Raw genomic sequence first — 12,310 nt, 5'->3', positions numbered from 1 at the left:
AGCACCCTGTCAGCCAAAACTGGGTGCGGGCCGCCATTTTGGCTGGCAGGGTGTTGCAGGAAGTATCCGTCCCATCTCCCCCCACCTGGCCGGCCTGTGAATGAGTATTACAGTGCTGATCTGGCCCTCGAAGAAATCCAGTTTGACACCCCTGCTCTATTCAGTGACCTGCCTCTGTATAAAATTTATCTGAGTTAGCCCCTACAAGTTCCCGTGCCATTTTCAGGGTCCGGGAACTGGACACAATACCCTACACTAGTGGTGAAATCCAATTTTTTTTTTTACTATCGGTTCTGTGGGCGTGGCTTGGTGGGCGTGGCATGGGAAGGATACTGCAAACTCTCCATTCCCACCCCTCTCCAGGGGAAGGATACTGCAAAATCCCCATTCCCTCCCCACTCCTGGGGGAAGGATATTGCAAAATCTCCATTCCCACCCCACTCTGGGGCCAGCCAGAGGTGATGTTTGCCGGTTCTCCAAACTACTCAAAATTTCCGCTACCGGTTCTCCAGAACCTGTCAGAACCTGTTGGATTTCACCCTTGGCCTTCTCCCACTTGGCTTCCCCAAGCCTTGATATTACAAACTCACTTCAAATCCAGCGAAGCTTCCAAGGGATGGTAAATTAGTTTTCAACTGCTGCTTCTCTTGATACGCAGTCATAGATTGTTCCAAGTTGGTTGTCACCACAGCCACTAGCAGATTTGCAAAGATGAAAGCCCCAAAGGTGATGAAGATAAAGAAGTAGAGGGCCCCACCTATCTCCAAGGCCAGGCCTTCAGTTCTGCAAAGGAAAGAGGACATGCAGTCATTAAAGGGGCCGTTTGGAAATATCTCAAGGAAATATGGCTCTGAGTCACCGCTTGTTCATCCTACCCCCTTCAGGACCAGCCTTATCTTTATGGACAGGTGACCAAGAGATAAGGCAGGATGGGAGAGAGTAATTATGGCCACAAAGACCCTTCTTTCTGTTGGATAAGAAAGTTGCATTTGATTCCTTCAGACTAAATGCATTGATTGGGTTTTCCAATGCTTTTTAAATTTAATCCTTAAATTAAACTCTACCCAATTCTGGTCACTATGATACAAAAAGATTTTACTCACTCGAAATCATTATAAATATTAATCCATCCATCCTGGGTGATGCAGATGAAAAGAGAATATAGAGCCGTTCCCAGGTTCCCAAAATGCTTTGGAACAAGGGTGCCAAAGAGAGTCACTCCAAACACAGAGAAGACCTGCAAATATACACAGTGAGAATGGTGCAAAAATATCCATTTTCTGGGACATAGCTTCCCCCTTGAATTTGAAAAACACAAGAGAACATTGTAGACCAGCAGTCCTACTCCTCCTTTTCAGGGGAGGGGGGGTGGAGAGGGGAACCGGCCAGGCCACAGGAGTGGCAGGCTGGTGCATACGTGCAACTCAACTTGTAAATAGGCAACAGCCCAGTAGTGGGGACTATCTGAAATAGCCACATACTGTAATTCAATGGTAAAATTAAAGAACCGTTTCTCCCCACCCCTCTTTGATACCTATTGTCAGGTGCAAAGAATCAAGACCATATATTGTTCAGTTAACTACGTTAAATAGTTCAGAAGATTTATTGGTCAAACCTAGTCAACTAAAGTTGAATATTAAATGGGCACCAGGTAAGAGTCAACAGAACTCCAATAGAATTGGACTTAAGATCGTTTGTGGGAATGTAACGACTCTAGGCTGATGACACATTTAACTCTGCCCCTCAACTCTATAGACTATTATTTACAATTCTTAGCTTTTAATCTTTGTATGCTATGCAGAGTCACTGTTGGGAAAAGGGCAGCCATATAAATGATTTAAATATATAAATAAATCTTCCAATTGATTCCAGTTTTCTCCCATCTAGTCCTTTTCAAACACATTGGACTTCAGTCTCGAAAAGCCCCAGCTATCGTTGCTAGCTGGTAATTCTGGAGGGGAAAAAAAATTAAGCTAGAAGACATAACATTGGGGAAGACTAATCTATTAGGATTTTATGCAAACCTCCATCTACATCCTCTATCTGATCTCTTGTATTGCAAATGATGTAGTTTGATCTCGGTATACCTGAGATGGCCAAATTATCAAGGGATGAATCTATTTACTAAAGCTAGGTTTAGGCCCTCAGAATTCTGGTGACATCTCCAAGTTTGACACAGAGAAGTCAAATGTTCCAGCACGGGGAATCAAAAGCTATCTTTTTCTGATCACTTAAATAAAATAAAAAACGTGGGGAAATAAATAAATAAACCCAGGAAGCTGAAGGAAATGGGATCAATAAGATCTCAGTTCAGAACAACAACAGAAAATAACAGTTGGAAGGGACCTAATAGAACCAACAGTTGGAGGTCATCTAATACAACCTCTGCTCAGGCAGGAAACCCTACACCATTTCAGACAAATTGTGTCTAATCTCTTTAAAAAACTTCCAGTGTTGGAGCATCCACAACTTCCAGAGGCAAGTTGTTCCACTGATTAATTGTTCTAACTGTCAGGAAATCTCCTTAGTTCTAAGTTGTTTCTCTCCTTGATTAGTTTCCATCCATTGCTTCTTGTCCTGCCTTCAGGTGCATTGAAGAATAGGTTGACTCCCTCTTCTTTATGGCAACCCCTTAGATATTAAAGCATTGCTATCATGCCACCTCCTAGTCCTTCTTTTCATTGTCAGTTCATTGCCAGACAAAATAATTTAACGTAGGGTGTGGAGAGGAGATCTGATGAAGGCATCTTACCAGCATGATGGCAAAAAGTAGGATCATGATATTTGCCATGTCAGGAATGGACTGCAGGATCACCTGTATCATCCTGGCCAAACCACTAACCAAGCTACACACTTGTATCAGCCTCGTGACTCTGGAAGGAAAAATGGAAACGGTGTCCATGAACATTTATATAAAGTTGATAACTCCAAGGAATGTCTTGACTTAAGTCATTCTTTCCCAATCCAATGCCCTTTGGATAATCTGGGTTTCAACTCCCATTGTCACAACCAGCACAACGAACGACCATATTTTTCAAATATGTGGGTTTCAAATCCCGTCGCTACCGGTTCGCTCATGGGAGTGCATGTGCAGAGACGTCCGGGCGGGTGGGCGGAGCCTCCTGCCACTGCCGCTACCAGTTCGCCCAAACCGGGGCAAACTGGTAGCAACCCACCACTTCTCAGTATATTGTCTGAATCCAGGTTATTAGGTTAGTTCATGGTTTAATGCATTGTGAAACCTAGAACACATAGGCTAATGGAGCCTTTCTTTTATTGCTTGATTCTTCTTCTTTTTTTAAACCCAGACAAGTCCAGAAATTGAACCCAAGGCCTCCGTGCATGCCAAACATGTATTCTTCCACAGGACTGTGGTTCCTGCCTGTTCCATTACCGCCATCCCGTTTGGCACTATTTAAATCAGTCTATCTGGAAGAATGTAAAATGTATCTTTATATGGTAATAAAAAGAGGTGGGAAGTTAGTTGAGAATCTTCTGAATCACAAACAGCATGAAATACCAGTTGCTAAGAATAAAAGATTAGAATAACAGAGTTGGAAGGGACCTTGGAGGTCTTCTAGTCCAACCCCCTGCTCAGGCAGGAAACCCTACACCACTTCAGGCGAATGGTTTTCCAACATCTTCTTAATAACTTCCAGTGCTGGAGCATTCACAACTTCTGGAGGCAAGTTGTTCCCCTGATTAATTGTTCTCACTGTCAGGAAATTTCTCCTTAGAACTAAGTTCTAAGTTGTTTCTCTCCTTGATTAGTTTCCACCCATTGCTTCTTGTCCTGCCCTCAGGTGCTTTGGAGAATAGCTTGACTCCCTCTTCTTTGGGGCAGCCCCTGAGATATTGGAACGCTGCTGTCATGTCTCCCCTAGTCCTTCTTTTCATCAAACTACATCTACCCAATTCAAGCAACCGTTCTTTATATGTTTTCGCTTCCAATCCCCTAATCATCATTCTTGCTCTTCTCTGCACTCTTTCTAGAGTCTTAATATCTTTGTGTCTGTCTTTGTGAATTTCCACAGATACATTGGCCATTGGATGATACAGAACAAGGACTAAACAAATCGTTGGCCTGATCCAGTAGGGATCATCTTACTTTTTTATTTTAGGTCCTTACCTGACCATTCGAAAAAGTGTCTCATTCTCCAATAAAGGAATGACCAAGCCAATGCATAGGTACAACACAATACAAAAATTTATGATATTCCAGCCGTCCTGTTTAGGGAGAGAACAAATCCTTGAGGGACAAAGAAGTGAAGATTAGGTACTGCGTTTCCCCAAAAATAAGACATCCCCTGAAAGGAACCCCCCCTGAAAATAAGCCTGTGCTTAAATATTTAAGTGCATGCACAGCTGGTCCCTGCCATTTCCTCCGGTTAGGGTTAGACAGAGCTGGAAATCAGGTAAGACAGCAAGAGGAATCCCGTCTTGCTCCACGCACCCCAAAATAATAAGACCTCTCCAAAAATAAGGACAGGTGCTTATTTCAGGGTTCAAAAAAATATAAGACAGGGTCTTATTTTCGGGAAAACATGGTATATGGAAGGATGAAGCTTCTCCAAATTCTGTAGTCCGGGAGTAAGGCAAATTTAGGAATTTCAGATCCAAATTGGAAAGCAGAAGTAATCCATCATCAGGGATCTAGATAGAACTTCCTGAGAAGACCTCAGGGAGTTGATCCATTCCATGCTTATACACAGGAGTCTAGTAAATATGAAGAATTTTCTTTCTCTGCACTGAGACTGCACCAGGGGTGAAATCCAGCAGGTTCTGACAGGTTCTGGAAAACTGGTAGCGGAAATTTTGAGTAGTTCAGAGAACTGGCACTAGAGTGGGGTGGGAATGGGGATTTTGCAATATCCTTCCCCCAGGAGTGGGGAGGGAATGGGGATTTTGCAGTATCCTTCCCCTGACATGCCCGCCAAGCCTTGTCCACCAAGCCACGCCCACAGAACCGGTAGTAAAAAAATTTGGATTTCACCACTGGACTCCACACATCAATCATATGTGGGTTACAGCACAGCAACCATTTCTTATATATGCCATCAGCACAATTTTCAACAAGGGAGAGGGCCATTACAAATAATCCTCAATTTACAATCATTGTTTAGTGACCATTACAATGGCGTTGAAAAAAGTGATTTAGGACTATTTTTCTGTCTTACAGCCGTTGCAGCCTCCCCACAGTCACAAGATCAAAATTCAGAATAGCAATAGCACTTAGACTTATATACCACTTTATAGTGCTTAAAGCCCTCTCTAAGCGGTTTACAGAGTCAGCATTTTGCCCCTAACAATCTGGGTCCTCATTTTACCCACCTCGGAAGGATGGAAGGTTGAGTCAACCTTGAGCCTGGTGGGATTTGAACTCCTGAAGGCTGGGGAAGGCCCGGATGAGGGCTCTGCATAGGAGGCAGAGATGGGGTCAGGGCCATCAGGGAGTGATGTGCGGACTCCGGAGCCTCCAGAGGCAGAGGCAGAGGAACAGGAGGAGCCTGTTCCTAGTGCACATATGAGAAGAGCTGCCAGAAGGCAAGAGCAGCTAAAGCAAAGAGGACGACTCAGGAGTAGGGCCAAGAGATGATTGGCCCCTCCCATAAGGTTTAAAAGACCAACAACGGCTTTTGGGCTCTTTGCCAAAAAACAACGTTGATAGTCTTGCTGCACTTATCTCTTGTCGGCGTCTTCTGCTTCTGAACTTTTGCCAAGAGAAGCCTTTGGCAATTTGCCTAATTATACCTAGGTTGGTGATTAGACTGAAGAATTTGCGCTATGAAGAATCTGTTTTAATTTAGTTTGGACAACGCTGAGAATGAGTTAATTCTCAGATGTTCTAATAAAGTCCATTTGTTTTGGAAATGTTTGCCTCGACTACTACCTACTTGGGTCACAACACCGTGTCTCTAACTTACCAACTGCAGTGTTTCGCTTAACAACCGTAGCGAGAAAAGTCATAAAACGGGGCAAAACTGACTGAACGTATGTTTCCCTTAGCCACAGCAATGTTGGGCTCAATTGTGATCGTAAGTCGAGGACTACCTGTACGTATCTGTTTGCACCACGTTTCAATGCCTGGATGACGTTTTTCTGGACTAAACTTTAAGACACAACAACACTTGGCCCACTCACCTTCCAATACAAATCAAATCCATAGTACCAGTTGAGGATGACCTCGCAGATCAGAAAAGACAGCACAATCGTGTCAACGGCATTGAATAAGCCAAAGTATTTCTACGCAAGGAAAAGAAAAACAAAAAGAGATTTGCATGCCGACATTTCCCCCCCCCCCCCTGAAAGTTCTCATACCTGGCCTTTAATGGTTGGGTATTGGCCTCATTTGCATGATAACGCTTACATCCGTATGCATGCTAATGAGTCCAGGAAAGAACAGTGAGCTGATTATTTATTTAATTGCTAAATTTATTATTTATTATTATACCACCCATCTTGCCATCAAGCTACTCTGGGCAAGGGTTTAGGGCAGAGGTCTTCAAACTCGGCAGCTTTAAGACTTGTGGACTTCAACTCCCAGAATTCTCCAGCCAGCATAGCTATATAGGGCAGTGATGGTTAACCTTTTTGGTGCTGAGTGCCCAAAGCATGCAAGTACGCATGCGGGAATGCACACACACATGCCTGGAACTCCCAAAATGCAATGCGAGCGCCCCTGTGCATGTGCGCATCCCCCACACATGCACCTACCCCACGCATGCACCATTCCCCCATGCCCCTCCTTTTGGCTTCTAGGTTGGTGCAGGAGGCTCTCCAGGCCCAAAACAGGGCGGCGGGGGGACGCATGAACCCCCCAAATGCAATGCGAGCACCCTCGCACATGCACCCCACCCCCTGTGCATGTATGTATGCGGCCCCTGCATGCGCCCCGTGCCCCGCGCATGCGTGGCAGAGACCCAAAGACCAGCTGGCCGGCAGGAGGCACGCACGCATGCATGAGTGGTAGAGCTGGGCTGGGGCAACGGCTGGCGTGCCAGGCGACATGGCTCTGCGTGCCACTTTGGGCATGCAAGCCATAGGTTCGCCATCACGGGTATAGGGTTTCCTGCCTAAGCAGGGGGTTGGACTAGAAGACCTCCAAGGTCCCTTGCAACTCTGTTATTCTATTCTATTCTATTCTATTCTATTCTATTCTATTCTATTCTATTCTATTCTATTCTATTCTATTCTATTCTATTCTATTCTACTCTACTCTACTCTACTCTACTCCACTCTACCCTATCCTACCCAACCCTACCCAACCCTACCCTACCCTACCCTACCCTACCCTACCCTACCCTACCCTACCCTATCCTATCCTACATTGGTGAGTTTTCCCCATGGCCAGTTGGCCATGTGGAGTTGCCCTGAAGCAACTGGCAGTGCTGAGTTGACAGGGGTGTCTTGGCGGTGATAAGCTGACCCGCCGAGCTGCCTCTGATGAATTGTCCCATTCCGCTAAGGGTCTCTTATAACAGTAAAATGGAAGAAATAATTTTAAAAAGCGTAAACATAACAATAGCAAAGCATTGAAACAATAAAAATAAACAAGGAAAGCACCATAATATGAATTAAAAGATGAGCAGAGGGGAAGCAGGAAGCGCGGGGGGGGGATCTGGGGTCAGCTAATTCGTCAAGTCCATCCATTAATTTCCTTATTGCAAGGACGGGCACCGTTTTTACAGGTAATGAGCCCATTTCTTAACAGCCTGCCAAGGTGGCAGTGCATAAGATTTTCTTCCAGCTCATGGGATCCATGTAGTTTTTTTTTTACTGTATTATTACATTGGGAAAGTTATAGAGAACTTCTTTTTTTAAAAAATCAAAATAAACATGTTAAGTCTCGAGGAGGTTTAGGTCACCTATGTTGAGTCTTCGCAAAAAAAAATTCTAACGTGCAGCGCTGAGTGTGATCTTTTCTGTCTCATTCATGGCCCCAAAAAGGAGGCTGGGGGAGGGGGAGGGATCATCAGAAGACCCAGGGCAGTCCCTGGAGAAGCAGGGGGGGTCTTCTCCCACCCCCACATTTTAGCAGGAAGCAGTTCTCCTGCCAGACACGGTATACCAACATCTTCCAGCACAGGCTCCGTTCGGAGAGCAATGACGATGGCGTTGCCAATTACAACGGTCGCTAACAGAATCTTGAAAGTGGAATGATGCAGGAACCTGCCCATGCAGGTTTTTGAGATAAATTCTTCCACATCCCAGTCATCCTGTTGAAGAAAGAGTGGTAGGGTTCTCCGATTATTATTTATTTAGTGTACGATGTGTCATCGCTTCGACGCTGGCATAGAGAGCAGAGGAGAGAGAGAGAGATAAGCTCTGAACTTTTGCCTGCTAAATCCCTTTGAAGTCGGGTTGTCGTGGAAATGAAGGGGGGGAGACATTCCTGGGAAATGTCGAGACAAGAAGTCTGAAGAATGACTTGGAAGATAGCCAATGAGAAGCAGAGATTTGGGGATCAGAAAGGGAGGGATTGGGGGGCAAAAGGTCAGTCTTGTCCGCATCGAGTCATGATCCGGTGGCTGTGCTCAATTAAAGAAAAGATTTCCTTAAAGATTGGCAGTTTGGAAATTCATTTATTTTGAGATAGCAGCAAAGTCTGACAGACGGACAAGACTGACCTTTTGAGAGGGACAGAATATGACAGAAGAGAACTAAATAGCTATACACAGTCCATGTAATTATAAGTAAACTGGGGAGTATGCCTAGAGAGTGAGCTTCAAAAATTTTAACAAGGGGCTCTCTGCCCGGTTGCTGGGTGGGCATGGCTAGGGTGGGCATGGCCTAGTTTGCTTCCTGCACCATGGTGGGGGGGCTGTTTTTGCCCTCCCCAGGCTCTGGATGCTTTCCTTGAGCCTCCGGGATGGCGAAAACGGCCTCCCCAGGCTCCGGAGACCCCCTGGAGGCTAAAAACAGGACTGTTTCCAGCCTTCAGAACTTCCCGAACTTCCGGTAGGCCTGTTTTTTGCCCTCCCCGAGCCTCCACACGCACCCTGCACTTATCTGCATCCAAAATGGGCCGCTTGGGGACTCCTGGGAGGGGGAGGGTGGGCGGGGCCAGCCGGGAGTGGGATTTGGGGGTTCTCCGAACTCCACAGAATCTTAGCTAGAGGTTCTCCCGAACCCCCAGCAGCCCACCCCTGGGTATACCAGTGGCCTCATAACTGGATGCGCAATTTAACTACCCAGGCAATCACCTCTGATATTGCTTCATGCAGAGAACCAGAGAATACACATCATGGGCAACCTTGCACAATATGTTTAATTGAGCCCCATGCTCTCTACATGGGGCTCCCCTTGAGGAGCACCCGGAGGCTCCAGCTGGTCCAGAATGCGGCCGTGCGGGTGGTTATGGGAACGATGGGGTGCTCCCATGTGACCCCCCCTCCTGCGCGAGCTGCACTGGCTCCCGGTGGTCTTCCGGGTGCGCTTCAAGGTTTTGGTTACCACCTTTAGAGCGCTCCATGGCTTAGGACCGGGGTATCTACGAGACCGCCTTCTGCCACCAGTAGCCTCTCACCGACCAGTATGCTCCCATAGAGAGGGGCTCCTCAGGGTGCCGTCGGCCAAACAATGTCGACTGGCGGCCCCCAGGGGGAGAGCCTTCTCTGTGGGGGCACCCGCCATCTGGAACGAGCTCCCCCCGGAGATATGGAGGATCCCGGACCTGCGCGCTTTCCGCCGTGCCATCAAAACATTTCTTTTCCAGCAGGCCGGCCTGGCCTAACCTCTCTTTTAAACTTTTTTAAAATTTCTAAATTTTAAATTTGTCTTATGAATTTGGGGTGTTTTAAATTGCGTTTTCCGGGCCAATTATTTAATTGTATTTTAATGGTTTTTTAACATTTGTATTATATGTATTTTATTTGGCTGTTCACCGCCCTGAGTCCTTCGGGAGAAGAGCGGTATACAAATTTAATCAATGAATGAATGAATGAATGAATGAATGAATGAATGAATAATTAGTTTGCGTGTCAGCACCACCTTTGCAACAAGGGGAATCTTTCCATCCCAACTAGTAGAGGGCAGAGGCACTTCTTCCAGTATCATACCTAATTCTGCTTAATTTTGACCGGTCAGAGCGAGGCAGGTTAAAACCAGGTGGTTTGATAGCAGAATCAATAATGGTCAGACGGCAAGAAGGTACCTTGGACAATTCCTCACTGTTGGATAGTGGCAACACTGCTCTACCCTGTTGCCTGGGTGAAAGCTACCCTCCTAAGGCCTCTCATCTTTTCTGCAGAAAAGGGACCCCTTTAGACAGTGTCGTTTGTCTGTTTCCTCCCTCTGCAATTTCCCCATGTAAATGTTCCATTACAGTGAATCACTTTCCCAAATCCTGTTTTCATCACCGAGAAAGAAGGGAAGAGCCCAATGGTGAAATGTAAAATTTGTTACTACCGGTTCTGTGGGCGTGGCTTGGGGGTGGGTGGGTAATGTGACTGGGTGGGTGTGGCCAACTTTTTTTTTTTTTTTTTACTGTTAGAAGCATTTTTTCTACAACCTCTTCAGCCAAAGCGGTTTTAGAAAAAATGCTTTTAAAAGTAAAAAAACAAAAAAAGGCTCTGATGATCGTGCAGCTCAGCTGGGTGGGGGGCAGGGATTTTTGCTACCGGTTCTCCGAACTACCCGCTGCCATCGCTACCGGATTGGGTGATCCGGTCCAAACCGGGAGCATTTCACCCCTGGAAGAGCCCTTCAGATAAAGCCACAAGGGGAAAGCAGCATACCTGTGCCCGAGTGATTTCTTTGCAGCTAATCAGAGGTGTTTCAAGTTCAGTAACAGAACTCTTCCGATTATATTGATCACTGGCCTGTAGAAAAGAAAATATCCACTGTTATCTGTTTACATTGCTGCAGCACATTCTAAAAATTAGAGGTGCTGTGATGGGGTGGAGGCGGGGAATTGGGACCATTATTTCCTGGGATCAGTTGCTAAATATCTTAAAGCGAGCTAGTTTGGTCTAGTGCAATGTGACATGGCAGACTGTGGACCATTTAGAAGTGGGGTTCCCCAAACTCTTCGGCTCATCCAGCCCTTCACGAAGTTTCAAACTGTTGCTATCGCCCAAGGAAAGAGAGGATGAACCTATCCACCGCCATCAGCCCAATTGAGAATTCGAAAAGCAGTCTCTAACCAACGAGGCCTTATAACGGTTCTCCATCCTTTTCTCCTTGCCAAGTCCACCACTGTCACTTGGACATCCCACTCCTGTAGAACCTGGTAAGTGTGACCTCACAGACATTAGAGTTCCCTTCTATGTAGGTGAGCCGGCCACAGGACGAAAGAGAGAAGGCAGCAGGTACCAAGAGGAAAAAAATTGAGGAGGAAAAAGGATTTCCTACAAATGTTGCACATACATTGAGAAGGAGAGGCGGGATTCTTCCTGGCGAATAAGTCCTCCATCAGGCAACTCATGCACCAGCCATACCTAAATTGGCAACATAATTCACCTTGTGTGATGAGGTCTATTCTCTTTATATATATATAGGAGAAACCCTCCCATACTACCACCTCTTACAATGCTACAGTATCAACAGTAGAGACCTTCACATTTCTAGGTTCTACCATATCTCAAGACCTAAAATGGACACCTAACCTTAAAAACGTCATAAAAAAAGCACAACAAAGAATGTTCTTTCTGCGCCAACTCAGGAAGCTCAAACTGCCCAAAGAGCTGCTGATACAGTTTTACAGAGGAATTATTGAGTCTGTCATCTGTACCTCTATAACTGTCTGGTTTGGTTCTGCTACCCAACAAGACAGACACAGACTTCAGAGCATAATTAGAACTGCAGAAAAAACCATGGCTACCAACCTGCGTTCCATTGAGAACCTGTATACTGCACAAGTCAAAAAGAGGGCTGTGAAAATATTCACAAACCCCTCACATCCTGGACATAAACAGTTTCAACTCCTACCCTCAAAACGACGCTATAGAGCACTGCACACCAGAACGACTAGACACAAGGACAGTTTTTTTCCTGAACGCCATCACTGTGCTAAACAAATAATTCCCTCTAACTGTCAGACTAGTTACTAAGTCTGCATTACTATTAATTTTCTCATCGTTCCCATCACCCATCTCCTCCAACTTATGACTGTATGACTGTAACCTTGTTGCTGGTATCCTTACAATTTATATTGATATTGTTTCCTGATTGCTTATTTGTAACCTATGACTATCATTAAGTGTTGTACCTTATGATTCTTGAAGAACGTATCTTTTCTTTTATGTACACCAAAAGCATATGCACTAAGACAAATTCCTTGTGTGTCCAATCACACTTGGCCAATAAAGTA

General features: G+C 45.5%; 1 protein-coding gene across 1 annotated transcript in view; it reads right to left on the bottom strand.

Annotated features, from left to right (window-relative positions):
- The window catches only part of CATSPER4 (cation channel sperm associated 4), a 29,037-nt gene extending 17,761 nt beyond the window's left edge, over positions 1–11,276 (bottom strand). Inside the window, exons 1-8 of the mRNA XM_034413747.3 lie at positions 11,145–11,276; positions 10,737–10,820; positions 8,073–8,216; positions 6,142–6,243; positions 4,130–4,227; positions 2,753–2,873; positions 1,104–1,237; positions 591–783 (exon numbers count right to left, since the gene is read on the bottom strand). Of these exons, the coding sequence (XP_034269638.2) occupies positions 591–783; positions 1,104–1,237; positions 2,753–2,873; positions 4,130–4,227; positions 6,142–6,243; positions 8,073–8,216; positions 10,737–10,820; positions 11,145–11,252 (984 nt within the window). The 5' untranslated portion in view covers positions 11,253–11,276. The remainder of the gene's footprint in view (positions 1–590; positions 784–1,103; positions 1,238–2,752; positions 2,874–4,129; positions 4,228–6,141; positions 6,244–8,072; positions 8,217–10,736; positions 10,821–11,144) is intronic.
- Between the last annotated feature and the right edge of the window lie 1,034 nt (positions 11,277–12,310).

The sequence above is a fragment of the Pantherophis guttatus genome, chromosome 10 (assembly GCF_059756535.1).
Source record: "Pantherophis guttatus breed Tessera chromosome 10, ASM5975653v1, whole genome shotgun sequence".
NCBI lineage: Eukaryota > Metazoa > Chordata > Lepidosauria > Squamata > Colubridae > Pantherophis > Pantherophis guttatus.
This window is presented reverse-complemented; position numbering and strand designations above follow the sequence as displayed.